The 27,522-nt window shown below is 45.8% G+C and overlaps 1 protein-coding gene across 1 annotated transcript; it reads left to right on the top strand.

Annotated features, from left to right (window-relative positions):
* Positions 1-25,911, top strand: SDC1 (syndecan 1). Its single transcript, XM_082048912.1, has 5 exons — positions 1-335; positions 21,155-21,236; positions 22,289-22,779; positions 23,002-23,131; positions 23,680-25,911. Exons 1-5 carry the CDS (start codon positions 279-281, stop codon positions 23,844-23,846), a joined length of 927 nt encoding a protein of 308 aa, XP_081905038.1. The 5' UTR covers positions 1-278; the 3' UTR covers positions 23,847-25,911.
* Positions 25,912-27,522: the final 1,611 nt, after the last annotated feature.

Genomic DNA, 27,522 nt, shown 5'->3' with positions numbered 1-27,522 from the left:
GGCCGGGGGGTGGCCGTAAGGTGAAGGTTGTTGCAGTGGGTTCATTAAAAGACAGAGTTCAACTCCCTCCCGTCGCAGAGCGCTGCTGGGAGGCTGGTTCGGGGGCTTGCGAAGGGGCGAAAAGAAAAAAAAAAAAAAGGAGAAAAAAGGAAAATAGAAAAGGGAGAAAATCCGCGGCTACTTAAAAGAACGCTAAGAGGAGCGGGACAAGAGTGGCCGAGGGGACCGCGGGAAGAAGGGACAGACTGTGCGCTCTCGAGGCCCGGCGAGGAGGAAGGATGAGAAACGTGGTGACCGTGTGGCTGGTGGCCCTTTGCTTCCAGGCTGCTGTCCCGGTGAGCCCGCGGCGAGCCGGGGGGGGATGGCGGCGCACGTGGGGCGGCGGGGACCGGGCTGGGCCGGGCCGGTTCGGGGGGGTCGCAGGGGGCCGCCGTGAGCCGCCCGGCTCCCCCCGCCGGACAGGTTATCGCAGCGGAGCGGTGCCCTGCCCGGCCCTGCCCTGCCAGGAGGGCTGCGGGGGCTCTTTGTGCTGGCGGCGGGCTCCAGCCCGGGCTGCCCCGGCAGCCCTAATTCAAACCAGACCCGCTGCGGCCGCTCCCGACCTGCCGGCGGCTCCGCCCCGCTGCGCTGCGGGGCGGGCGGCGCTGCCCGGGAACCCCCCGCTGGGGCGCGGGAGCCCCTCGGTGCGCCCGGGAATGGGGCAGGGGGGCGGGGGGGGAGATGCTCACGTCCACCCTCCGGCGTGGTGTGGGAAGGGGCGAGCCCTGAGTTTGGGCGAGCTCTCGCATGTGGCTCTTTGTGGTTCAGCTGTGGCCAGGGAGCCCTTCCCCGCGTTCCGTGGTCACGGGTGACTTCTGAAACGGGGGTGCTCCCGCCGTGCCCCTGGCACAACCGGGCTTCGAAGGGAGCTCGGGGTCGGCTGCTCCCCGATCACCTTTGTGCCCAGAGAGCTTGGCCAGCAGAGAGTACTCCCGGATGCCTTTTATTTCTGCTCGCTAAACCAAAAATCCAGGTGGTGGACTCGGCGTACGAATCCTCCGGCTCCCCTGATGCCCGGGCTCGGCAGCAGCCCTGGGAAACCAGCCCCGCTTCCCTCCCGCGCCCCGGCGTGCGGCCATCCCGGCTCCGCGCTGCCTCCAGCCCTCCGGGGCCGCCTGGGCAGCGCTTCGGGGCCATCCGCTTTCTCCCTCCCCACCGCAGTCCTCTGCTCCCCTCCTCCTGAACACAGTTACTAACACTGCGATAGTGAAGCTTGCGTTTTCTCCGAACTCCGGTGTTTCGGAGCAGCTCTCCGGGGAGGCGCAGAGCGGCTGGGTAGGGCTCGGAAAGCTCCACATCCGCGCAGCAGCTGCCGCCAGATGTCATCCATGAACAGAGGATGGCTCTGCCCTTGGAGGGCTTTTCCACGGAGCTCCGGCACCGCAGCTTTGTGAAAGTGCTTTGCTTGGTGCTCCGGGTCTGTGCTGGAGGCCTGAGCTCTATCCCCAAGATTCTGGGCATGATTGGAGTCCTTGGGGACACCTCTCGAGAGGCACAAAGCTCAAGTTGCCATCCCTTTCTCCTGTGGTGAGGAACATGAGCTCGTTGCTTCCCGTGTGCCCAACTTGTGTGCGCGGCTCATGGAGTCTTCTCCTTTGGATGAGTTAGAAGGAAAAAGTGAAACATGAGGCTTTGTGTGAGCAGGCAGGATTATGAAAGTCAAAACTGGTGGGTTTTTTTCTTTCTGAAAGGAAATAATCGATTTGAAAGTTGCCTGGAGATGAATTTCAGCAGCAGTGTGGTAAGGAGTGGCAGAACAAAGTGTGTGGCAGGATCTAAGCTGCTCAAAGTACCTCCAGTTTCGCTGTGCCGTTCTGTCTGTGAACTCTACCTGTAGATCTGGACATGTACCCTTCCAGCCCAGTGGTAGTGAGTAGTTATGAGATGGCTAAAAATGACAAACATGTGAGTGTAATGGGGAGAGGGCTCTGCTCATAGCTTCTGAATAAGCTTTCTACTGAGTAAAGTGGAAAAACTGCAGTTACTTTGCAGCCTCTCTAACACATTTGGATAAAATTCCCTTATGATAAATATTCCTTAATAGAAACAGGACGTGAAGTAAATGCTTTTCTGGAGTTTTCCTGTGCATGAGAGACACGCAGGCCTGGATGACACTTCAGATCGAGGGGTGTCCTGGTTGAACATATGGAGGAGCAGAAGCCCTTGGGGCTCTTCGTGGTGACTCAGTGCTGAGGCTGTTTCCCTTCTGGTGATCACGTGGCCTTTTTCCCATGTTGAAATGTCAGTGACATGAACTGAGCCGCCTTTCCCACCCATCTGGACTAATTACGCTTTTGCATCAAGTGGCAGAAAACCTCTGGAATTAGGCACAGAAAGCTGAGTGACCTTACACAGTCCTTTGCATGTGCCAAATCACAGGGCTACAGGCATGGTCGCGTTGGGTTCTTGATGTCTGAATTATTGAAAAGGGTGCCACTGGCACATCTCTTGACCCTTGGCTATTGCTGCATGACTTGACTCATCCATATTATTGTAGAAGTAATAAGCAGGAACAAGAAAGTGGCCAAATGATAGTTGTTTTCTGAGTACTATTACCTGTAGGAATGGTTGGGGAGGTTCCTGTTCTTCAAGGTGACACTTCATTGCCCAAAACACCTTGTATGAGTGTCATTGCCCTCTGTTGTTATGATGGAGACATTGATTTCCTTGAAATAAGAACGCTGATGCGTCTTAATGGATTAAACTAGTTATTTTCTCAAATGGAAACTTTAACAGGGTGTAACCCTGCCAAGAAGCCAAGTGAGCCAAGGTGCATGGCCTGCTGCAGGGGGGCAGTGGGCAATCCAGGCTGTATCGTCTGGTGTAGGAGCACACTGGTGGTTAACACAAGCTTAGCAGAGCAGGCAGAACCTTTTTTCCAAGGGTGATGTCATTTCTATCTGAATGTAAACTAATTAGAAGAAATTAGGTAGTCCAGCTTACTTATTAAACGTGTACGCAGTGGATAAGGAGGAAACACTTTCTTCTATAGTACCTTCAGAGCAGCGTCATGTTATTTATCAAGCACTATAAACAGCACTTTTCTATCTGAACACTCACTTGCTGGTGGTTACCTCCCGGTAAAATGGTGACTCTGTTGTATCTGGTCAACTCTAATTAGAGCAGAGACAAATAAGCTGTGATTTGTATCACGTAAGGGGGCTCTGGTGCAAGTTTGTAGTACTTTGTGCCAGGTTTCTCTCAGTTTCAAGTGGCTAGAAGAGCTAATGTTTCTAATGGCAGCACTCTGAAATTTCTGGAAACCAAACAATCCTCTCTAACAACCTGAGACAAGTTACAGCAAGTGTAAGAAACCTGTAAGCCTTCTAAAATTAAGCTAGTGCACTAACCTGAAATGTAGGCTGCTGTTTTAGTAGCAAAATTGGTCCATTTTAAGTATGAGTTTTGCATTGCTGGTGCTTAGATGTCTCCAGGTGGCCTGTGTAGCAGCACTTTGTCCTAACCTTGTTTGAACTGTCTCTTGTGTCCAAGAACCATACTAATGCCTTTGAGAGGGACATTCCACACTTGTTTGTGTCATCTGGCATCCAGGGAGCTGGGATTTTAGTTGTGTCTGCTACGGAGAGGAGGAATGTTCTTGAGAGAGAGAAGATAGGACCCCTTTCCTGAGGAGGTGCTGTCAATGGTAAAATTGTAGTGCTTCAGCATTGCAGCGTTAGTATTTTTGTCTTAAATGTCTCCTACTCTTTCAACTCAGAGCTATTTACACAGCACTCCAGGACAGCTCGAGGTTGATGGACTCGCTGGGACGTAGGGTATTGCAAATGGCACTAGTCCCTCAGGACAACGTTCAGTTGATGTTAAGACACCTAAATGTAGGTGTCTATGTGTGTGCTAGGTGCCTAAGCTCTCATTATAGTCATGGCGATGTAATCAGTGGAGTCAAAGAGAGCAATTATCTGACCAGCCCCTGCACGTCTACTTCAAGGTGAGTTGCTTTGTTGGGGCTGCTTTGACTAGATCTCATTTTGCCTATAAGGGGAGCATAGACACCTTTCCTTTAGTGTCTTTATCTGAGAGCAATTTAACTCAAAGTGATCGTCTTTTTATTTGTGAAACTTTTATGGTAACTCCCTCCATAAACAAACAGACTGGACAGGTGCTGTTTCTGTGCCAAGAGAACTAGCAAAGCAGTGGGAAACACCAGCTTCCAGCTCCAACGACAGCTCTGTCCTAGCGCAAGTGGATCAGCGCCTTCAAATAATGCCATAGTCTTGCTCTGCTAAAGGCTGCAGAAGAGAGTAAGGAGTATAGTTGGGTCCTGTGTCAATGTTCTGAAGTGAGGAATATGAGCGGAAGCATAAGTGGATGTACTTTTGGAGGGGGAGCTGGATTGTGAGCTGTTGAGGAGGCATCAGAGCATTTTAGTATTTGAAGGCACTGTTTATTTGTAGATTAGAAGTGAGGAACCTTTGTTACTCCCTGTAGTGTGATACAGGCAGTGAACTTGTGAAGTGGAAGCTGTTTTCACCAACAGTGGCAGGATATCTGGTGTTTCTTACAGGTTCATTTATGTTCTGAGCCAAGACTCTTAAAATGCAGAGAGCATGTGGTGTCTCCTTAGAAGTGCTGAGTATCAATTTTGTTAACAGGTCTCGTAAGTCAGAGTTGACTAGTGTACTTCATTTGAACTGCTGCTCTGCTAGGCTGCTGGTGTACCGCAGAAATGAGCTTTATCTGGCCTGGCTAGAAACCTGGGACAGTGCACTTTCTACTGTGGAGATGCTAGTGGAAAAGTTACCGCACTGTGAAGCCTTACCTCAAGGTGAGATAACATTTGGACCTCCTACAAGCAACTCTTGTGGAGCAACATCTGCTAATGTGGTGGTTTCCCAACCTCGCAGTTTCTCAAGCAGTGCTTGGCTGCAGTCAACGTTCTGGGTCTTGTGGAACCGGCATGGGTCCAACGGAGTCTGTTAGCTTGGGCTTCTTGCCATGTTTGACTGTAATGTTTGTATCTCGCTGCTGAGACCAGTCACACCAGTGAGTCTTGCTTTGCTGGATGGGAACCAGTGTGTTAGTGGGATTTGGATGGAGTTGGTAGCAGAACTTCCCGTTGAGTCACTGGAGCTGAAGTTACAACTGAGTCATGGAGGTGTCGTAAGTCATGGCTTTCCCTGCTAGGCTTCTAGTTTGCAACTCCTTCGGGTACTGATCAGTTGAAGAACTCTTGCTGCTTCACTTAGCATCTTGCTGTTGTGTTCTCTGGCAGAACTGTTTTCCCCATTGCCCTTGTTTTTGCAATATAGTTTTCTTCAATGTCCACTCGTTTTGCCTCTTGGTGTTCATGGCTTTTCTAATAACAGAAAGGTTTTCAGGATTGCTATGGCAGAATGACTCCTTACTAAATGAAAGACACTGATAAAAGACAGGGAACTGCCTGCCAGCCAGCTTAAAATACTCATGGGTGTCTTGCCTCTCATGGAGGCTCTGTGTTCTGGTCATACCCCACCCTCTAACTTTTCTGCACTGCTGGTGCAGTAGCAACGTCTTGATGGGGATTGCTCTTTGTCTGCCTGTGACACGTGATGAGGAGCCTATTGCCTCTTAAATGGAAGAAAACTTGAACTCCATTCCATTTGTAAGGGGAGGAAGCTGAATGCTGTCTGGGCTGTACATAGGGAAGCTCTTATCATTAGTTTCTGGTGCTGGTGGCAGTACCCATCCTGGCCAGAGCTAGTCAGCAGCTCCCATCCAGCCCTTTGCATCTAGGGATTATGAGAGGAGAAGACTGTGTATTGAAGCCAGAGGTGGGCAGGGGGGAGTGGAGCCAGTCTACCATCTGGAGAGCAAGCAGTGATTAACCTAACAATTTCCAGATGAGAGCTCTTGAGATGTTCCACGTCGTAGCAGTGGTACTGCTGTGGCTGTGTTGGTAAAGAGCCTTTGCATGATCCCTGGGGATCAGACAGGGAGCTCCAGTGCTGTAGGAAGAGACTACCTGGCTCTTTCCTGTCTCAAAACAGGACCCCATTCCTGCCTTTATTGTGTACTTTGAGACCAGTAGAGTGGAGACATATAAATACAGGTATATATATATATATTTATATAGAGAGAGACCTGTCCTTGTCATGTGCTCTTTGTTGACAAGCTCACAGCAGGATTGGCAGGCTGTACGCCCTGACCCCAGGATGGTGATTTGGGAGATTCAATGCTCATGCTCTGCACAACCACAGGAACTCAGAGCAGCCTGTGCACCTACTGAAACATGAGTCTCAGGTGAGGGCATCTCTGCAGAAGAGAGAACCTGTTATCCCATTGATCAGCTGGTAGGTATCTTCTTTAGGGATAGAGCTCAAGCTTTGTTTGGTCAAGAAGTTGAGGGGTAAAAGGAGTAAAAGCCCAAACTAGAGGAACCACAGAGCTTGCTTGGATTCATATCTTACACAAACACTAAAATATCTGTGTTTAAAAGAGGTGTAGATGAGGCTCTTGGTGACATGGTTTAGTGACAGTGTTAGGTTAGTGGTTGGACTCAATGATCTTGAGGGTCTCTTCCAACCAAAATGATTCTTTATGTGATATTTTTCACTCTCCTGCTATGCTCTGTGCTTATGAAACTGTAATATAGACTCTTGCACTGGCAGATTTGATGGTCAAATGAGATTAGTCCACCTCACTGGCTCTAACAGGGTGTAAGTGGCACCTACGTGCAGTGGCAAAGTGGTAGCGAAGCTTGCATCGAAACTTGCCGAACAGCCTGCAGCTAGACGGCTTTGACTGCTAAATCTCTTTCTGTCCTAACGGGAGGAATCTTCTAGATCATGACTACTTTCCCATCAGCGAACAAAGCACCCAACAAAAGAGGCTGACTCTGGCATGTCTGGGCAGTGGCAGAGGAGTGCTCTGCTATCGTGCACTCACATCGACTGACTCACGGCCTCGAACAGCAAAGCTGCTGCCTTAATCCTCCAGCAGCATCAGCTCCGCTCTGAAGAGAGTTTGACTGGCAAAAAGTTCCTCAGTCTGCATCTGTAGCAGCACCGAGCTGTGAAATGGTGGTGAGCTTCTTACTGCAGGAGCTGGAAGATGAGATTATGAATAATTAGAAGGTTTTACTGTAGGACCTGAAACGTGCTAAATGCTCAGTAGGTCCCCGTCTCTCCAGCATGCAGCCAGAAGGGGTTAAAAGGATCCACTAAACCACCTTACACTGAATCTAATGAGTAAAACAGGCTGGACGCTACTCTTGTAGTCAACTTAAATGCTAGCGTCCCAGTCATATAGCCAGTCTTATTTTCTGACCTGTCCTTTAACACTCCCACACCACCGGATTGCCTGCTGGGGAACCTTCCCAGGCGTTATTTGGGGGCAGACCAGTTGGCAAGGCTCGAAACTGTGCCAGAGATCATTCTAATAATTTGATGGTATAGATTGTGTTCCAGTGCCCGAGGACATTCCCTGATGTTGTTTAATTTACTAGTATGGATGTAGCCGGTGGGTCTCTGGCAGCAGGCCCAGAATATTACGAAAACTGCAGTATCCAGTAAAAGAAAGTGAAAGTTCGTAATGGGAGATCACGACTCTCATTGAAAACTGAACCTTTTCAGATGCTTCGGAAGGATAAGCAACTACTGTTCTGTCAGAAATCCTGTGGAATCAATCAGCTGAGGTTTGCAAGGTGAATACTAGAAACCTGGATCAGCAAAGCATTCCATGTAGTAGTGGTGGTGCTGGTGTGTGCCAGCCATTCAACCTGTGCTTTTAGAACTGGCCCACAAGGTGGTCCTTCAGCATTTTATTTACTTTCTTTAGAGACAAATTGTGCTGACTAGAGTTGGTAGTCAGTGAGTAGACCCAGAAGTTTATCCATATATGAAATATTTTAGTGATGTTTGAGTAGTGTCTCACAAGTTTGATCTGTTGTTATGTCATATCTAGCTATTCTGATGGTACTCCTCATTAGAAACCTGTCTGAACTAAGGGACATGTTGGCGTAACTTGGTACTAAAGCACTTCACCTTGCCTTGCAGTTTTTGGTGTTGTTTTATTGACTTGTCTTAATGCCTGACAGTCCATCAGCAGTGGCATTAGTGATGTCTCCTGTCTCTTCACAGTGTAGATGTGTAAAATGCAGGGATATCCAAACCACAACTTAAGTCTTCCAGTTGCCCGTATGAGGCAGGAGAGCATCTAGACTCCACTCCCCTAAACTATAACCTCCTCAACTGATTTGGTGACTGTTCTGAAACAAGGCCATGGGGAAGACAGGTGAACAAGCTGTGTACTCAAGAATGAAGGCATGAAGTGGCCGAAGGTAGTATTCATCACAGTGAGACTTGGATAACAGCTTGGATCAAAGGGAGGCTCTCTGATTTATCCTGCCTTTGTAACAGTCCCTTGGTCAGGGCTCTGCTGCATAGATGTGGTACTAAACAGTGCAACCCAGTGACTTGATGAGCTTAATGTGCTAGGTGTTTGGTCAATAAATGCCTAATGTTCATTTCTGACATGAGTAGAACTATAGGTGACTAGAGTGCAATTGCAGCAGCAGGTTTTTTGGATGATTGTTTCTGATGGGAGGATTTCATTTGATGCTTCAGCTTTGAAATGATGCTTCAACACCCTCATGACTCAGCTTGGAAGTGCACCAGCCAGCTTCCATAATCTCACTGAGGTGTTGCATAATTTAACTGTAAACAGGGCAATAGTAAGCTACTGCTGTCAGAACTTTGTTTTACATGCCGGATTACCAACGCTTTTATGAACCTGAAAACAGAAACCATTAGTGTCCTAGAAAGAAGCACTGAGAGCTTCATCTCTGCACCATTTTATATGGGTAGATCACTTGTTGTATGCTTCAGTGGTTATGAGCGTGTGTATTTCTCAAAGGGTGTTCATGTAGTCTGAACTGTGTTCTGCGTTAGAGTAATTCAGTGAAATGTGGTCCAGCCATCTGGCCTACTGCTGCTTATTCCAAAGAAACTAGCAGTACCTGAAACACTTACATGCTGCTTTTCTTCAGGAGCTGCTAAGACTATGAGGAACGAAGGGGGTGATGCCGAAAGTGCCTCTTTGAGAAGTCTCTTGGGACGGGGGAACGGGGTATTCCTGATCTGAGATGTGGCTCCTGCATCTGGTGGAGATATTTCAGTTGTTTTGTGCATGGCTTAGTCAAGCTGGTGTAACTGCATCTGTTTGGCAGGGATGACTCCTGCATTATGAACAATCTAGACTTAGTCAACACTCTAAGATCCTGTGGATAAAACAGACCTCATAATGTAGGGAGAGACTTGATTTCTTCACACGCATGCTGGTTTACTTGAAACTGGAAATGGTAAGGCACAGAAGGAAATGCAAAAAAAGTACACTTAGCCATGTGTGTTGGTTCCTGCACCTTGGCAGGTCTTACACTGCCCTGGATTGCATCAAACCCATAATCTAAAGCTGCTTGCACGGTCTGCCTGAGTCCAGCAACTGCTAATTGAGACGTGAAAGTTCCTTCTTAGCAGACCAGCAGCTGGCTGGTGTGAGTCTCCAAGCACCGGTTAGAGCTTGGCTATAGGGAGTGTGCCCAAATCAGAAGGGACCTGCTGAATGTCAACTGTTGGCTCACTTTGCTGCCCTAGTCTGACTTGTGTCTGCAGCTCCCTTGCAAATAGTTGAGGCCTTCTGTAGCAGATGGACAAATAACAGCACCAAGTGATCAGGTTGTTGGGTGTGACTGGTCCTGCCATCTGGTGCACATGTGTGAGATGGAGACTGGGATGGTGTCTGTTCAAGCCAGGCAGCTCTTTCTGGGTGCTTCCAGTTCCCTGATCCATCAGCTCTTCAATGCGGGGTGTGCCTGAAAAGGGTTGTTGGTGATGCCATAACTAAGAAGCTGGGTAAGAGATTTATAATGACATCCAGCATTCAGAGGTATCAGATGTCTGGGATGTGCATATAGAAAATACAGATTGTTAGCAAAACAGCATTTCACAGGCACTGGAGACTTTGTTGTGCCTCTTTCTGGGGAAAATGTGGAGTTTACAAAAGCAATCAAGCAGGCCTGGTCTTGGATTGTTGAGTCTCAGGTTGCTCTAACTTTATGTAACCAGTCAGAATACCTTGTCAGCTTTTCCTGTTGTTATAAAACCGTTTGTAGGTTTAAATAGTCTCAATCAGTTTACCAACTAACCTGCTTTAGCTGAGATGTTCAGTTATCCAGTTTGTGAGTTCACCTTTCTGCTGAGGCTTAAATAACTTCCTAGCTGCTAGGAACCAGAATTGCTGCCAGTAAACCGTTAGTTTGGTGATACACTAGGGATTTTTATCTGAAACTTGGATTTCACTGACCTAGCGCAGCACTGCAAGCAGTTTGCTGAAATTAGAAACGCATATATGTATCACAAATAGAGTAAAAATGCTTCTGTGATCCTTCAAGATCTTACAGCTTTGTCTCTTGGCTCCTTGGCATATTTGCACCAGGTAATTGCTAGAATTCAAGGAGGAGAAGAGGGTAAACTTCCAGGATAGGGATAAGAACTTGGGTCTTCTCCTAGCCATGTGCCTGGATACCAAAAGCTGTTGCACTCAGTCTTGCCTGATAATAATTCCTGGAGGCAGGAAAATACTCCTGGCTGCACGTTGGCTCTCCTTCCTTGGGTGAAGCCAAACAGCTTCTTCCCCTCCAGAATACTGTGCATTATGGTGATGAGGTTGCTTCTGACTTCTGGGAGCACATCTGCCCAGGTTGGAGCACTCGTGCAGCTGTAGTGTTGCTTGTGGTGGTCTGCTGATCACACAAAAGCTACCATGGAGCTCATTTGAAATGGGTAGTAGTTCCACCAGCTACATTGTAGGGCATTTATCTCCAGGAATCAGAGGTGCATACAGGTTTTCCTGGTGCTGCTGAGAGACATTGGTGATTCACAGTGTGCCACCAGCTTCAGTTGAAGACTAGAGATGCCATAGACCAAGTCATGCTTTCCTATAGACACGTCTCTGATTTCTGAGCTGAATGGCTGAAGATGAAAAGATCAAGCTGGGCTCCTTTGGATCAAAGTCTTTGAACTGCCTCTTGTGTCCTGACGTGGGTGTGCTGCAGGCTTGTGCTCTGTTCCGCAGCAATGGCCTCAGCGGGAGGAGCCTGCAGGGCTGAGCCTCTCCGCATCCTGGCACATGGCCTACAGCTGCATGCTGACCGGTTTGAGCTGACAGGCTGACTGGAAGGGGACTATCTCAAATGGGACAAATGCAGACACTAGCTGCTTTGCAACTCCTGCCTCGAACCTAGTCTCGGACTACGTTCATCAGTCTCAGGGCTGCAGTGCTAACTGGTCTGCTGTACTGGGAGCTCTGTGGTTTCTGCTGCTTGCGTCAAGAATAGTGTGGCCAGCAGGACCAGGGCATTCGTTCCATTCGTTCCATTCTACTTGGTGCTGGTGAGACCCCACCTTGAATCCTGTGTTCAGTTTGGGCCCCTCACTACAGAAAAGACATTGAGGTGCTGGAGAGAGTTCGGAGAAGGGCAATGAAGCTGGTGAGGGGTCTGGAGCACAAGTCTGAGGAGCAGTTGAGGGACCTGGGGCTGTTTAACCTGGAGAAAAGAAGGCTCAGGGGAGACCTTATCACTGTCTACAACTACCCGAAAGGAGGTTGTAGCATGGAGGGTGTTGGTCTCTTCTCCCAAGTAGCAAGTGATTGGATGAGAGGAAATGGCCCCAAGTTGCACCAGGGAAGGTTCAGATTGGATATTAGGAAAATTTTCTTCACGGAAAAGGTTGTCAGGCATTGGACCAGGCTGCCCAGGGAAGTGGTTGAGTCACCATCCGTGGAGGTGTTTAAATGATTTGTAGATGAGGCTCTTGGGGACATGGTTTAGTGCTAGAGTTAGGTTATGGTTGGACTCAATGATCTTAAGGGTCTCTTTCAACCAAAATGATTCTATTATTCTATTCTTAGCTTTATGGGGAGAGGAGACTGTCTTCTCCAACCCATTCATGCTGTCGAGGAGCAACTGGGCGGACCGAAGCCCGCTATTGCACTTGCCAGGAAGTCTTGGTGATTCTGCAGTGAGTGTCACTCCAGTGACAGTCCTCAGTGCTGATCCTGTAAGACCGGCTGAGTGGCTTGCAAGAGATGGGGCAAAGAAAGGAATTTGCACACGGCTGCAAGCAAGTCTGTTCATGGCAACAGAGGTCACTGCATGGATTGAGATAACTGGGCAAGGATAGTGACTGGTTTTGCTGGGACCACTGTTGAGGACATAAGGTCAATGTGTTTATATGTGGTGGAGGGCAACACTCCAAGACAAAGTCCAGTCTCCCTGGAAGCGGTTGTAACTGTTGATTACTTGTCTGAGGCGAGTTGCTCAGCTTCACCTGCCTGAAATCCCCAGCAGGGGCTGCGTGTGTCCTGTGGCCATCCTACATGGTGTGAACTAGCCAGGTCAGGGTACGTGGTAGCCAGCAGGCATGTGCTTGTGCTACTCTGGGGGGAGGAAGAGGCAGCAGGGGCCTTGGATCCTGCCACTCTCAATTTCTTCTTCCATCAGAAGGATCATGTTTATCTGTGTTGCAGTTACTAGTGTACATGGCTAGTGCATTTTGGGCTACTGGAGCCCTTTGCTAGATGGGTTTCCGTTTCATAAAGATATTCTGACCTTATTTTGTCAGGGCTCCTGGGACAGGCAGCCCATCACTGGCTTTGTCTGAAACTAAACAATTCACCGTCTGTTCTTTTCTGAACAAGCAGATGAACTGGCTGTTGCTGTAAGACTGAATCTTCTCAGCTGGTTTTACTATGCTAGAAAGTAAAAAGTACCAGTGACTTTATGTCAGAGGGTTTTAAGACAAATTAGGTTTGTCCAGTCTGGGATTATGCAGGTCACTGCTCATCTCTTAAACCAGCTGAAATGGATTGAAATTAGTTCCTACCTACTTTGCACAGCTCTTGGAGGCTATATGTTGACCGTGGCTTTCTTGTGCTATCTGAAGAAATGAATACCTGAACTATCAAGCATGTTAAAGAGCTGCAGGGAAGGCTTTTTAAAGAAAAGCAGTTAACAGCATAAAACTGAACTGGCTGCTTCTCATGAGATTGGCTGCAGGGAAAAGAGCTGGCTCATTAGACCGCATCTTCAAAACCCAGGCTGCCTTGAACGTGGGAGACAAAAGATATCCCGCTTTTGGCCATGTTGTGACAACTTTCATCTGCCACTGATTCAGAGTTGAGTGCTTGTTGTGCGCCACATCTGTGGATGTGTTGACTTGTCAGTGAGATTCAGTCACTGGCCTGGGCTGTATGGGTAGGCTGGAAGGAGCAGGTTGGCATGAGTGAAAACCATGTGTAGTAACTTACTTGTTTGATGTATCCTCCAGGTGAAAAAGCAGGAGCACAGACTCTTAACTTGCTTCTCTGTATTCCTGAAGGACTGGCCAGACTTCTGGTGGAACTGGGTGAGAGAATTAGGAGGCAGCTCAGCTCTTGTGCGTCAGAGCTGACGTGGTGCTCTGTACGCTCCCAGCAGTGCACACGGCTCTTGTGTGTTTGCCGCTGATGCTCTTGTGTGTTTGCCGCTGATGCTCTTGTGTGTTTGCCGCTGACGCTGCGTATGTTGCGTGGCCATGGGCTTCCCTGGCTGTGGAGTCTGTAGCCCTGTTGGACTCCAGCTCCCTCTGGCTTTGCTCAGCCCTCTCTGCTGAAGGACATGCGATACACTCCTTGTCCAGCACTAAATGGCAATTGCACTGGGCCTCTTGTAAAGTTCAGGTGGCCCAAGACAGAAGTAGAACTACCGCCTTTTTGATTAAGACATTTATCTAACCTTTGCTGCTGTGTTTAGGAGGTCAGGGAGGGCTTAAAACACTGTCAGACTTTGTTCACAATGGATAAGGTTTGTTCCAAACGCTCTGCAGAAGAGAACGCTCCCTACAACCCCTCTCCTTGCTGCTTTTTGTATAAACGTGCACAGCACTTTGAGTCAGCCTCTGGTTTGCATGTTGCCTGCGGTCTGAGGGTGGCGATGCCCCTTTCCAGGATGCGTGGCGGTGACAGGGTTTTGCTGGGCAGGTGACTGAATGTCAGCACCCCGGAACCCTGGCCGTGATTCTGTATGAATTACTTTAGCAGCCCTGGCTGCCGCGCTCTGCCCTGTGCCAGTACAAACACTTGTGCATTCATGCACCGAGCAGGATGGAGGAACTGGTCCTACTGGAAAATTCTTTGACTGATATTTTCTCCCTTCCCCCCCTTTTTTTTTTTTTTTTTAACCAGACCAGTTTCCTGATCTGGTTCACTGTGAGATCAACAACAATGCAGGGGATGGTCCAGGCAGCATGAAGTGACACGTTCTCGTGGGAGGTGGTAGTTTAAAGGGCCTCACTGCAGAATGTGAAACCCAACCTGCTGGTGACAGGCTGGCTCATTTTCACTCCTGGCATGTTGATTGCTGTGTTTCAACCCTACTTAATTAAACAAGTTGGCCTGTCACAGTAAGGAGAAAATGTAATGCTAATCGGGTAGTGGTGTGGTACTTACCAGGTGAGTCTCTAGAAGTATTGGGACCATAGCTGCTGTGCTTATGGAGTAGCTGGATGCTCTTCTTCCTTGGACACTGCATCTTTTTCAAAGGATCAGTGAATGCTTCTACATCTGCAGCCACAAAATTTGGCAGAAAAGGAGGATCACAGAATCACAGAATGGCTGGGGTTGGAAGGGATCTTTGAAGATCATCTTGTCCAACCCACCTGCTAAAGCAGGTTCACCAGAGCAGATCACACAGGAATGTGTCCAGGCGGGTGTGGATGTCTCCAGAGAAGGAGACTCCACAACCTCTCTGGGCAGCCTGTTCCAGGGCTCGGGCACCTCAAAGAAGTTTCTTATATTCAGATGGAACCTCCTGTGCTTCAACCTGTGCCCGTTGCCCCTCATCCTATCGTTGGGCACCAATGAAAGGAGTCCGGTCCCATCCCCTTGACACCAATCCTTGAGATACTGATAAACATAATCAAAGTGTAGAGGACAGCGAGCAGAGTTTACAGTCTATTTTGTTCTTCCCACAGTGGAATAGATCCTAAAAGCTCTCATTCTGTTTTGAGTAGGTGTTGGACGGTGTTTCACTGTCCCCAGAGCTGAGTGCCAAGAGGTACCTACTGTGTGATGATCAGGTGGTTCATGCTTCAAACAAAAGCAACTGCTGTTGCAATGAGGACCTCTCCCTCAAAGATAGTCCCTTTCTCAAGTCCTCAGCCAAGAACAGGAGGCCAGTAAGAACTCAACCAAAATTTTCCAGATTTCTTTACACTAATAATGATTTGATAGAGAAGCAGCCAGATTAACTTGCTGCTACAATGGTGCTTGCCTTGCATTACCCTGTAATTTTCACTTGAGAGCTGCCTGACCATGTCCCTGTGGAAGGAGCATCCTGTGAACCACTAACCAGCCTTAATCCAGATGGCATAAAAGGATGGATGGACAGGTGGGGATGCTGAAGCCTGTTGGTACGCAGCAGAAGTTCATTGAAGGAGGGGGAAAATGACACCATCTGAAATAGGGAGGGCAGATAGTTGTAATGCTTTGTGCAGCATTGATTGGAACACTAGCCAGGGACAAAAGGTAGGCTTAAATCTACACTACCCCGTTCATGAGCTGTTTGTGGGATGGTTTGAAGGTTTCTTTCTGCTCATTGGCCTGCACTGTTAGTCTGTGTGTTTGGCTGTTGTAGGAAGATACCTACTCCATTAACCAGCAGGGTCACCAAGCAGCACTGGTGTTTATCCTGAGCAGTGGAATAACTGGAGAAACAACTGGAAGAGCCATTAGCTGAGATGGTGCCACATTGCCACTGACTTCTGCTGTAGCAGACGTGGCACGCAAGCTTCATGTCTGACTTGCCGCATAAAAGCGTCAGTTCTGTTTCAGCTACTCCAGGATTTATGGCTGGCTGTTAAATTGAAGGTGTACATGGTCAACTTAATGTTAGCAGTCCTTGTGCCTGCAGAAGGAGGATGCTGTTTTGTTTTAGGGTTGGATTTTTTTACCTTAAACATTTAAGTTGTCTGAAAACCATGGACATCTGGGACTGGAGTTAATTATATGTGGGCTATTAACTGCAGAATATCAAGGTTCAACAGAGATAAAATTTCTTTCAGCAGGTGGTTTTGTCTTCCCACACACTAACACCAATATTTTGAGGTCAGAAGCTCTTCAGGCTGTTCTGCCGCAGCTAGCATTTCTGTGAGAGGGTCTAGCTCTGCTTTTCAAGATATAGAAACAGGTGAAAGACAAACCTTTCTGTTTGAGTTTATTTTAGAGCTGTTCAAATCCTTGTGAACATCTTTTCTAGATGCTCCAGTGTTCTATTTGGTAGCCAACTAGAGAGCAAATGCTTGTCTTGTTCTTATATGTCTCTCTTAAACAAGAGCAAACCATTGGTTTTGCCTCCCATAAAGTTGGAAGAATCTTGCAGGATGCTTAGGAAGGTGCTTTAGGTGGGAGAGCTCATTACAGGTCATTCATTTTCAGCCGAATAAGAAGGATTTATTAGGAGAAACAAATGTGGAAATTTAACAGCATTATTGAGATAATGGATGATTTCAAGTGTTTTTGACACTGCTGTAATAGGCTGATCACTAACTGGGATTAATAAGAGCAGGATGCAAATCATCCTTAATCTAGTTCAGGGCTTGTAGCAGCTTGTGGCAAAGCCAGTGTTTTTGCTTACATCAAAGAACAATTTGAAAAAAAAGCTGCTTCCTTTTACATATACCATGGCTGCAAATTAAAGAAATGTGGTTCCCAGTTTGGGTGTGGTGAGATCAACTAATAAACTATAAATCTCCCCTTTGTCGTGAGAGAGTATTCCAGATCTGGGCTCTGGCAGGAGGGAGCTCTGGCATCTGAAGGGATAAACACAGATTCATATATTGGGACTGCAACCAACATAAAGACTGAAGAATAGTTAGAAATGATGTTTTGAAAATGAAAAAAAAAAAAAAAAAGAAGACTGGAGTATGTTAGACTTCTGGAGCCTATAATATCGCTAATGATTTGTGAAAGCCTGGCCCATTCTTCATTAATTGAAGGTGCTGCGAAGCAGCTTTCTGGTCGTCCCAGCCGAACTGAATAACTATTTTTCTGCAACAACAGAGTGCTCAGCAAAAGCAGAGGTTCAAAATCTCCCTAGCGTTTCCCCTAAATAGGCTGCTTTGATACTTGGGAAGGGAGTCTTCCACTGGTTACTGCATATCAAAAAAATGCTCTTAAAAATGTTACCCCTCACATGCAACTGAATTCAGTGACAGCAAATCAAAAGGACTAGGCAAGTATTTCTAATCAGTTGTCTGAGCTACTTAATAAATAAATAAACCCAAAACCACAACTAAAAGAATACTATATTGGTAAGCAGTAAAAGCAACATGTTGTAGGTACAGTATAAGAATTGAAAGTCTTTTGGCTAGAATACATGAGATACCATCAGAGATCCTTCAAAAGGTCAACTGTTTGAACTTAAACGTGTTCATCCAGCCTCTCTGGCATCAATTACAATGTGAATGGTCCATAAATACTCTCAGTGGACTGAACAATAAACTGGATGATGATGGAAGTAATTTTAAAAGCATGTCCACATTAGCTGATTCTATCTAACAGTCCAATTAAAAAAACTTTTAGCTGAAGTAGTGCAAAGTTGTTGGTGGAGCAATCTTGCTTTAAGATGGAATTTATTTTCTGCACTTTTCGTACGATAGCGCAACCTGGTGATTCAATACGTGTTCTGCGCCCCTAATCCTTTTGACTAATCAAAACCTTTCTCATTGGTGTAACTCTGCTGCAATAAAAGGTCATGGAAAAGCCTTGACCATGAGGTGTTTGCTGTCTGAACAGCACAGTCCCTCTTCCTGATGCAAACCCGAATTAGTTCAAGCCCTTCCGATGCTGTCCTGTGTCAGTGTTTTATGTTAACCTTGCTGTGTCTGAAATCCTTCAGCAGCAGATCATTATAGCAGCATGACCTTTCTGCAGTACGTGTATTTTGTGGTATTTTTGTGGTGCCATAGGGAAGGTTACTCTACTGCCTCTCATGCCTATTGAAGCTGCAGTCCATGGAGCAAGAAGTGTAGTCTGTATATAACTGTGCAGTTACATAAATTGGGCAAACGTTCCTTAATGCTCGCGTGTCATGAAATTTGATCATGTCATGAAGTTACATCACTTTGTGGATATTCTGACTGTGCATAATCCTACACTGTCCCTTGAGTATTTGGGGCAAAGAAAGTCCTTCTCAAATCCCAGGCCTCAAACTACCTGGTGAAATGCTGCAGCTCCCATGGGAGCAGCCTGAGGCAAGATCCTTTGGGGACAGCTAAGTAGAAGGACACATCTAATGTATCTTCACTAAGTTCTTATATAAAGCTGTGGAAAACTTTTTGAGTCCTGAATCATGTCTTCTGTTCTCTTGAAATACAGTAGCCAGCCTCAGGGGACAGGAACCGATCGGAATCTGCCTTCATGTTTGAATGCAGCTGGGCAACTCCACACCGGGACACCATGGGTTTCCATTGGTTTAGACTGGGCTTCACTGGACTCTCCTCCTCTGAGGAGGACCTAGCTATCCCTGCTCAGATACAGAAATCAAACTAGGATTCAAACAAGTACACGGTGAAGGTTATGGAGAAGCAGAATACACAGCAGCCTGGGCTGCTGCTAAAAGCTAAAGCTCAGGTGTGAGGGGAAATCTAAGGGTAAGCTGGTTGGACATGCTTAGATACCAAGAATGGAAGTGTGGCATGAACGAGCCTCACCTGTGAACACCACAAGGGGAAGGGGTGCTGGTTCCATAGTCAAGATCAAGAGCTGCTGTTTCACTTCCTGACAGGCTGTGATCCTTTCAGGGGTGTTGTGAAGGTCTGCAGACCATCACATCTGTCCAGGTGTTCTTGGAAATCCTGCATGAGCTACCCCTGAAAATTCAGATTTGAAGGAAGTTAGTCTGATCCTAGATAGGAGTGTATGGTGACAGGTCTTAAACTGCATTGGCAGGCCCTCTCTTCAATAAAAAGTGGGAGAGATTGTTTTCTAAGTGTTTCAAGGTAGAGTCTCCCCACTGGGAGGAGAATGCACTCTTTTTTGCAATGAGTCCCCCTTTTGCACTTAAATGCAAGCTGAATGGGAACAAAGGCTTGTGCTTGCAACTGCCAGTGCAAGAAAGGAGGGAGAAAAATGGTCCCCTAACCCCACATCAACCAAAATGGTACAGTTTCTGCAGTCTGACTTTACTTCTGAACGTACTGGAAAGGAAGCTCAAGGGAGCAGAATGAGGGAAGCCTGGTAGTTATTTCCATATTCTTTCTGCACCAACAGCTCATACTCTTTAATATTTGAAGTGTAGTGATATCAGCTTGTGTGAGTCACTGACCTTCGACTCAAGAAGGAAAATATACAGGAAGTACGTATCTGACCTACTTTCCATGGGTGAGTGCAAAAGCACAGTGCAAACAAGCAGGGACAAATCTAAAAATCCAAATTACCTCATGACATGCAGCTAAAAGAACTGAAAGGCAGTTTCTTCTCAGAAATTACTCTAGAAATATGCTTGCAGAAGCTTGAGGAAAAGTGTTTTGTATGTGTTTGTTTTTTTCCTCTCTCTTTTTTCTCTCTAGTAGAGAAAGTGCTAAGAAGCTTAATGTCTATATGAGGGGGGTTTTTGTTGTTGTTCTTACTTCTTTTGTTATTAAAAAAAACCCCAATCATCTAACTGCAATGGTCACCCAGAAGGGGTGAGCCTGATTAGGTTGGTAACAGCTTGCATACTTCTTTGTTTTCAGGGAGGTCAAATCTAATGGGCTAGATAACCACCTTGGAAACCAGTTGTTCTATGGAAATGTGGTGAATGGATAAGGTTTTAAGGATGGAAGAGAAGATGGGATGAACTTAGGTACCTTAAAAGAATGAAAAGGAGATAGGGCAAATAAATACAGCTATGTAGGTAATAAAGTGACAATGAGACAGCTCAATTGCTTTGTTTGACAGATTATAGTAGTGCCAGTAATTTCTTCCTAGGATGAAAATTTGTGTTATTTTTAAGTGACACTGTGTTAATGCGAGCTAGAGGAGTACAGTGGGCCTGGGTGCAAAGCTGGCAAGAATATATTTTTTTACATAATAAAATGAGATTTCACACTCCTGATAAAACCATGATCAGCTTGGATGGTGCAATGCAATATCTCCTATTGCAGATGGAGCAGTGCTGGCAAGGGATGATGAGGGCATCTTGAGGATGGGATAGAAGTCAACATTCTGGAAAATGGAGACTGTCGTTGGATGGGGAAAGATGAAATTCCGAAGAAATTACTTACAGGGCTTTGATTTGCAATCTGAGAAGGGAAAATGACAGGTCAGGTAATGGTAGCCCTGCAGAAATAAACCTGGGGCTGGTTGTGAGCTGAGAGTCAAGCATGTTGTACCGACAGGAACAGCAAGTGTGTACAGCAGAGGTCAACAAGATGCTTAAAGTAATCACTCTGCTTTACTTAGTGTTGTTTTCTTGGGATATCCCAAACAGCTTTGAGCATTGTGTGTCATGACAAACAGGTGCAGCAGACCAGGGGTTTGGTCTCTTGTTTCAGCAGCTGAACTTCTATGTGGGCTAGTGCACTCCTTGAAGCATAAATGGAGAAAGGTCAGGGCTGTGTTTTCCTACATGGAAGGCTGGCTTCTATCTCAGGACTTAGTCTGAGTGCCCACACTGCTAAAAAGAGTATCTCATTCTACTGCCAGTTAGATGATGTGGTTTCAGATACGTGATCAGTGCTGGAAGGGCTCAAAAAGTCAGAACTTGAAGCAGAATGGTTGTGTTGTGTGAGGACTGAGCAGCAGCTGCTACCAGGATGCAGCTCTGAATGGCTTCCTCGCTTGCTTCTTTCCCAAAGCAAGTGCAGCCTGGAAGCAGCGCAGAGAAGGGAGGCAGCAAGACTGGCCTTTCCAACACCAAACAGACTAACCAAAACTACTCTTTTGGGGAGGGGGAATGGAATAAAGAAAGAAGAGAAAATGTAATCCGAACAAAGAAAGTTTGCGTAACCTTCAGGAGCCTTTAGAGGACTCTGCACAAGCAGCACGATAACTTCAAGTAATCTCATCACTAACCAAGCTTTTCCCTTTTTCTTTAAAGCAAACTACAAATTTGAACCTTCCTCCTGAGGATCTCGATTCATCTGGTGATGATGACGATGGGTTCTCAGGTTCAGGTGCAGGTGAGTTATTAGCACTCGTACTGTTAGTGCTTGATCCTTCCAGAATGTGGCAAATGAGACATTGATGAGCATCCAAGCTAAAAGAGGAGGAGGGAGGAATCATACACAGCCCTGCCTCAGAATATGAGAATTAGGAACAGAGAAAGAACCTAATCTATTCATTTTGTATTGCTTCAGATACTAACAATTAGCAGAAAGTGAGTTGTAGGAGACTTGAAAGGGACCAGAAGCAGATATACTCCATGTCACTGCTAATATGAGACACTGCATGAAGAATGTTATGAAATTGGAATGATTCTTTACTCATGGGGAAGAGAGACCATAAGAAGGGCCTTCGTCCTCTCTTACGAGCTGGTAGGAGATACCATTTGAGGGTGTGTAAACCCCAACCTGCCGACACGCATCAAGTGCAAATTTTATCTGTCATCAGATATGCAAGTTTCCATGAGTCATAATTTTTTAGAATTTGAATAAAGGAGTTTTAGGGTGGTGAAAAAGTCTATCAGAATAATTACTAAACTGCAGAGAGAGACCTTTGGTGTTCAGTGCTGAAGTTAAGGAGATGCTACTGAGGCAAGAACAAGCTATTGAAAGCTAAAGCATGGTGTCCTGCTTCCTTCCAGCCACATGCTTGTATTTTAGATTAAATTCTGCAGGAATAAGACCCTGAAATCACTGCCAAATGTGCCAATGACTAAAGATGTTGAGTAAATGGCTGACTGCTTTGAATCACATAAAAGATCTTCACGAGAAAAGAGTCAGATAACTATCCTGAGCAACCAGTGTACTGGAAGCAGACATCCCCCTCGTCGACTTGCCAGCAAACAGATGAGCACTTGTGCCTCAGGGAGAAGCAGATGACTGTCAAAGTATTGCTGAGCAGTGCGTTGGTCTGCCCTTTCCTTATTCCACTGAAAAGAATATAAGGAGTTACAAACTGAACTGCTGTTATGACAAAAATTGGCTATGCAGGTTAGGCATCCTGTGTAGGCCAGCACCCTGTTAACAAGTCTCTAAACTGGCCAAGGATAATATTTTGTTTTGTTTTGCAGGTCCCCTGACTGACCAGGCTCTCACCCGGAGAATGCCAGGAGAACAGACTAATTCCTCATTACTGGCAACACCAATGGATTTCAACGAACAGACACTTCCTGGGATTGAGAGCCGAACTGAAAAGGAAATAACCTCTCCTTCTGCAACTAGCAGTGTAGTGACAGAGGAGCCAGTTGTAGCTGTGAAGGACGAAGGGCCTGTCATGGGCTTACCTGATGAGAAGCCAACAAATGATGCAGTTACAACAGTGAGAAGCCCCACTACTCACTTCCCTTCAGTGGTTCATGTAACTCCTTCAGAAATCTCAGGCACGGTCCATGAGCAAGAACCTCAGATCCCCAGTTCTGATGTGCCAGACACTGAAGACGCGCCTGAGCTCCACTCTACAACTCATCATGAGGGAGATATCGCTGCCAACCCCACGACAACAGCTCCAAAGGATGTTGTTCCTACACAAGAGGAGGTTTCTGAAGATGGTTCTGGAGACCCGGTGAGGACTAACAGCTTTGACATTCTTTCCAGGGAGATGGCTTTAGTAGTGGGTGGTAAGTTGGTTTTGCAGGAAAGGGTGGTAATTTCTCAAAAATAATGTTTGACTTAATATCTTATATCGGTGTGGAGGGTTTTAGATGAAGAAAAAAAAAAAAGCTGTGGAAAGTCTCCAGTAAGAGACATGGGAAACATGAATAACCTGCCTTGTATGTTCCAACAGGGAGACTTCATCTTGACTAAAGATGAGGATTTGGTCCCCACGCAGAACTCAGAAGTACCACATGACTCTGAGAGGAATGCCAAAGCAGCAGGAGCCTCAGGAATTATGGACAGAAAAGAAGTTCTTGGAGGTACCTGATATTCTAGATCTCTAGCTGGTAAAAGCAGACTCTCATAGGAGTCTTTCAGGCAGCAGAAGCTGCAGTTCTGCAAATACATCTCTGAGCATGAAAGCAAACCTTTTATATTAAAGCTCTGAAATGAGGGTCCTGATTTATGATTCTGTGCTGTCAAAACCCTAACAGGGGCAAATATTAATCTGCTAAGAGCAAAGCAGCCACTGCTAGTTACCTGAAATTTTATATTGAAAACTATTCAGTTGCTTTTTTCAAAAATGAGAGTGAAACTGCTCTAATGCTGCCTGGGTCAAATTACTAGAGTTGAATAACGATGTCTTGCATGATTTGCAGTGTGACCTGGTGTGGTACATGAGCAAGGTCTTAGTAACGGCAGGATGACTGGTTTGGGGGGGGACAACGACACACAAAAGGGCAAATTAGTTTCTGGAAGTCATGAAGTCAGGAACTGCACTTTAAGGAACAATCTGGAACTTAGAATCATACTAGCATTGTGTGGTGTGGCATCTAGAGTAATTTGTGGCTTTTTTTCCCCCTTCTAGGTGTTATTGCTGGAGGACTAGTAGGCTTGGTGTTTGCTGTGTTTTTAGTTGCATTTATGCTGTACAGAATGAAGAAAAAAGATGAAGGCAGCTATTCACTGGATGAACCAAAACAGTCTAACGGAGGATACCAAAAACCACACAAACAAGAAGAATTCTATGCATAAACACTGATCTTCAGGACACTTCTTATTCCACCTCTCTTGGACTATTCTCTCCCTGCACGTGGACCTCCTAGTGTGCTTTGCGTTAAACTTAAGCCATATGATCATTGGGTTATTTGCCCTTACCACTTTGCCATTGGAAATTTTATAACTCCAAAGTAGATCTGGATTCATTGAACATTCCCTGCTTTCTTGCACAACTTTATTTTATTTTATTTTTTGTTTTTTTAAACAGAAGTGGGACTTACTTTGGTTTATCCTGAAGACTGCTGGGGCAGGCGGTGGGGAGAAGATAAGGGAGCACTGTATGTATAAACCTCTTGATATTTAGGGAAAGGGCTAGCAAGAATAAACGATTATCAGTGCTCGAATTCTGTATAGCAGTGATCCTTCCTATTTAACTCATAGACATGTCTTTTAAGTGTAACTAACGTCTGCGCTGGGCAGATGTTTGGTATGCTGCAATCCTCTAGCTCTTTCTAACTGCCGTATTTGGAGCACTTAATGCCTATGAAACATCAAGCTGAATATGATTTCTAGTGAAAAGAGGTGTGAGGGGCAGGGTAAGCAAATGACTGTCACATGATTTAAAGTAACTTACATTTTGGAAGCATTATCCCATACTTAGAACAAGCTCCTAAGCAGTTGGTGCATACACTGATACAAAACACACCCCAAAGACTCCAAAACTAAGCGAAGAGTTCATTTTGCCAATCGCATTGGATTGTCCCACCACCCTCTTGCTCTTTCTAGGCTTAGGTAAGGAACAGATTTTTCTAAGCAGTCTCATCTCAGACATTCCCTCTTCTTGGGTGCCGCATCTGTTGTGCTGCAAATACTCTTATTCCAGGCTACTGTGTAGTCGCCAGGTGACTGATGGCGCGTTGTAGCACCTACCTCTCTGTGCACTGTTTACAGCGGTGGTCTCGGAACGCGGTCTGCCGTCGATGCCACGGAACACCTTGGCACACAGGGGTGGAAGGTAGAAAGCAGCATATCGTGACTTCGCAGCTAAGGGGTAGAGAAGCATAGCATCTCAAACAAGCCTGAGGAAGGCTAAATGTATATGGCCTTAAATACATACAACAGTTGGCGTGCTTGACTCTCACAACTCTGGAATGGCTCTTCAGAAGCTGTTCCTGCACTTTGGAGAGAAGCAACTCCAGGGATGTCAGACTAGTAAGGGCTGAAAAGCACCTCCTGAGGAAAGTCCTGGAGCTGTTGGTGGTCAATGTGCTGAGGCCTCATTGAGGGTCTGGAGTTCTCCAGAGTATCTCAAACCCAGTGAGAAGATGAGTGTGGTGTTCTGCACAAGCCTTACTTCTGCTCAGCCTTTGGTTAGCTTCTTGCAAGTTCAGTTCCTCATCACTCAATGCAGAAGGTATGGGGTGGGTAGAGGAGTGTTTACAACTGATGTAAATATTTGTACTGTTGAGCCAGAGAAAGTGATTAGAGAATATTGGAGAATATTGCAACAGTTGGTACAAGTGTTGCACATTAACAGTAGAACTTAAAAACCTGTGTAATTTAAATGAAGTATGAAACACTCCTGAGCTGCTACGCAGCTAAAATTGGTGCCTTCTCTGCAAACCCAGGAAAAAAAACCACACTTCTAGATTCCAAACTCTTTTTTATGCACACAGAAAACTTGTGCATATGTGTAGCTGGCTGTTTTTAAATAAAGCTGCAAAGTCCATTATGTCTTTTTTTTAACTGAATGAGTTTTTATAGGTTAATGCAGTGACCACATGGTGTTAATTTCAGCTGTAATTCTTTGCTTTGTATAGGAATGTAGAAATGTTGTTTGATAGGTTTATCCATGAAAAGGTTCTTGTAAAGCACAGGAAAAGAAAGTGGTAAACTTCAGTTGTACCTCATGACCTTGCTAGGGGGAAAGGAAAAAACTTGTTTATTTTGGTAGCCTAAACTGACAGTTTGTGAAACAAACATGACATTCTGTGTTATTTAAGTGGTACAAATGAAATAAGAGTTTTAACAGAAGATGCAACATCTGGTTATCTGTATGCCGTGTAAAGGTATACTGCAATAAATGGCATTTTGGCAAGAATGTGTCTGATCTGATACAATACTTCACAAAGTAGATGTCATTTTTAAGACTGCCCAGGTCTTTAAGGAAGTTGGATTCTAAGTATGAAATGTGAATTCTGGTGCTAAACATGTGGAGGGACTTGAAGGGTATGAGTGTGACCTGTTTCCCCTCTCACCCTGCCCTGGATGTTGGGGTTGCAGGGAGCACTGTGGGATGTGAACAGGCTGTTGTGGAGATGTGAATGAAATCTCTGTTAGAGCTTGGCAGCATTTCACACCTGTTCTGATTTTGGGAGCTCTCATTGCTCGTGTAGTATCTCACCATCCCCAAAAAGGTGAAAAAGAAGTTGTAAATCTACAGAGCTCCCTCTTGCTACCTGTCTTCTGCCTCTGGGAGTCTGAGGGCGGGGAGGGCTGCAGGAGGGGCAGCTCCACATCTTTCTGTTAATGTGCTTCCCAAGACAAATTCGGAGATTGTACCTCAAAGAGGGAGAGTAGAGCAGGCCTGTCCTAAGCATTCTGCTGTACAGCATCAGTTCTCTGGGGTGCTATGGCTTGTGTGGGAGGAGATGGAGCAAAAACAGAAGTAGAGGAAGATGTCCTTCACGAAACGGGGATGTCAAAAGCTGCTTCATGTCTAGGTGAGTCTTACTGCAGCTTATAAAATCATTTTTTTACAAGGCTTTGAGCTGTAAGTAACTTGAGTTTTTTTGTTCTGTAAACTAGTCACTGTATTTTTAGTTTATAATCTCTTGCTTATGCTTGAATTGTGTGGGCTGTGTGTTTCGCATCGGAAAACGTTTGTGGGAATCTTGGTAATCAGGTGGTTTTGAGATCAGGCGAAAGGATTGAAGTATTGAGTTTAGAAGACTTTGCTTCCATAGCTAAACAAAGATGGAAAGTGCTTTCTAACTGTATGTCAGCTTTACCAGTCCCTTAAACTGGGTAAAAATGACTTGTGTAAGATCAGAGTTGACTGTTTTACATAGCAGTGTCTTACCTGCTGTGAATTCTCTTCCTTGGAGGTTCCCAAGACTTTATCACTGACTACAAAAGTAGAAGCAAATGTGGGAAGGTGACAGGGAAGGGAAAAAAGGAATTGCTGAGGAAAGTGGGAAATTTCTATGATGTGAAGTGAAATACAGTGTCTGATCCTCAGTGTGTACTTCAGAGAAGTTTTGTGGTACTAGGGGAGAATAATCTATAGGAGGGATAGTCTGTCTCTGTCTTCTGGCACAGAGCAGCCTGGGTTTTCCCGAGTCACATTGCTGTTCACTGTGCTTTCTGACGTTCTTCCTCGTCCATGCTGGAACAATTATCACATTTGCTCTTGTTCACAAGTGAGATGCAGAGAATGTGGCTGGCAGAAAATGTGACCCCTTCTTTGTTCTGGAAAAATGAGCTGGAGGGTATAAATGTACTGCATGTCTTGGAAGGCAAAGTATGAGAGGAAGAGGACTTTTCACAATTCTCACTTTGTCAGGTTGCATTAGACCCTATAAAGGAAGCTAAAGCAAATCTAAAAGGCTGTATAATTGAAATAGAGAACAGGAAAAAAAAAAAAGAGGGCCACTCTACAGGGGTACTGAGAAGCAAGCTATTTTAGACATTTCATAAATGCCTTATCTGA

This window comes from Streptopelia decaocto, assembly GCF_964273445.1.
Source record: "Streptopelia decaocto genome assembly, chromosome: 3".
NCBI classification, from domain to species: domain Eukaryota; kingdom Metazoa; phylum Chordata; class Aves; order Columbiformes; family Columbidae; genus Streptopelia; species Streptopelia decaocto.
This window is presented reverse-complemented; position numbering and strand designations above follow the sequence as displayed.

Excerpts from the sequence above, each read along its gene's own strand:
- SDC1 (XM_082048912.1), top strand. The coding sequence starts at position 279 with ATGAGAAACGTGGTGACCGTGTGGCTGGTGGCCCTTTGCTTCCAGGCT. Across the intron at positions 22,780-23,001 it reads AAGATGGTTCTGGAGACCCG|GGAGACTTCATCTTGACTAA; the intron begins GTGAGGACTAAC and ends ATGTTCCAACAG. Across the intron at positions 23,132-23,679 it reads CAGAAAAGAAGTTCTTGGAG|GTGTTATTGCTGGAGGACTA; the intron begins GTACCTGATATT and ends TCCCCCTTCTAG.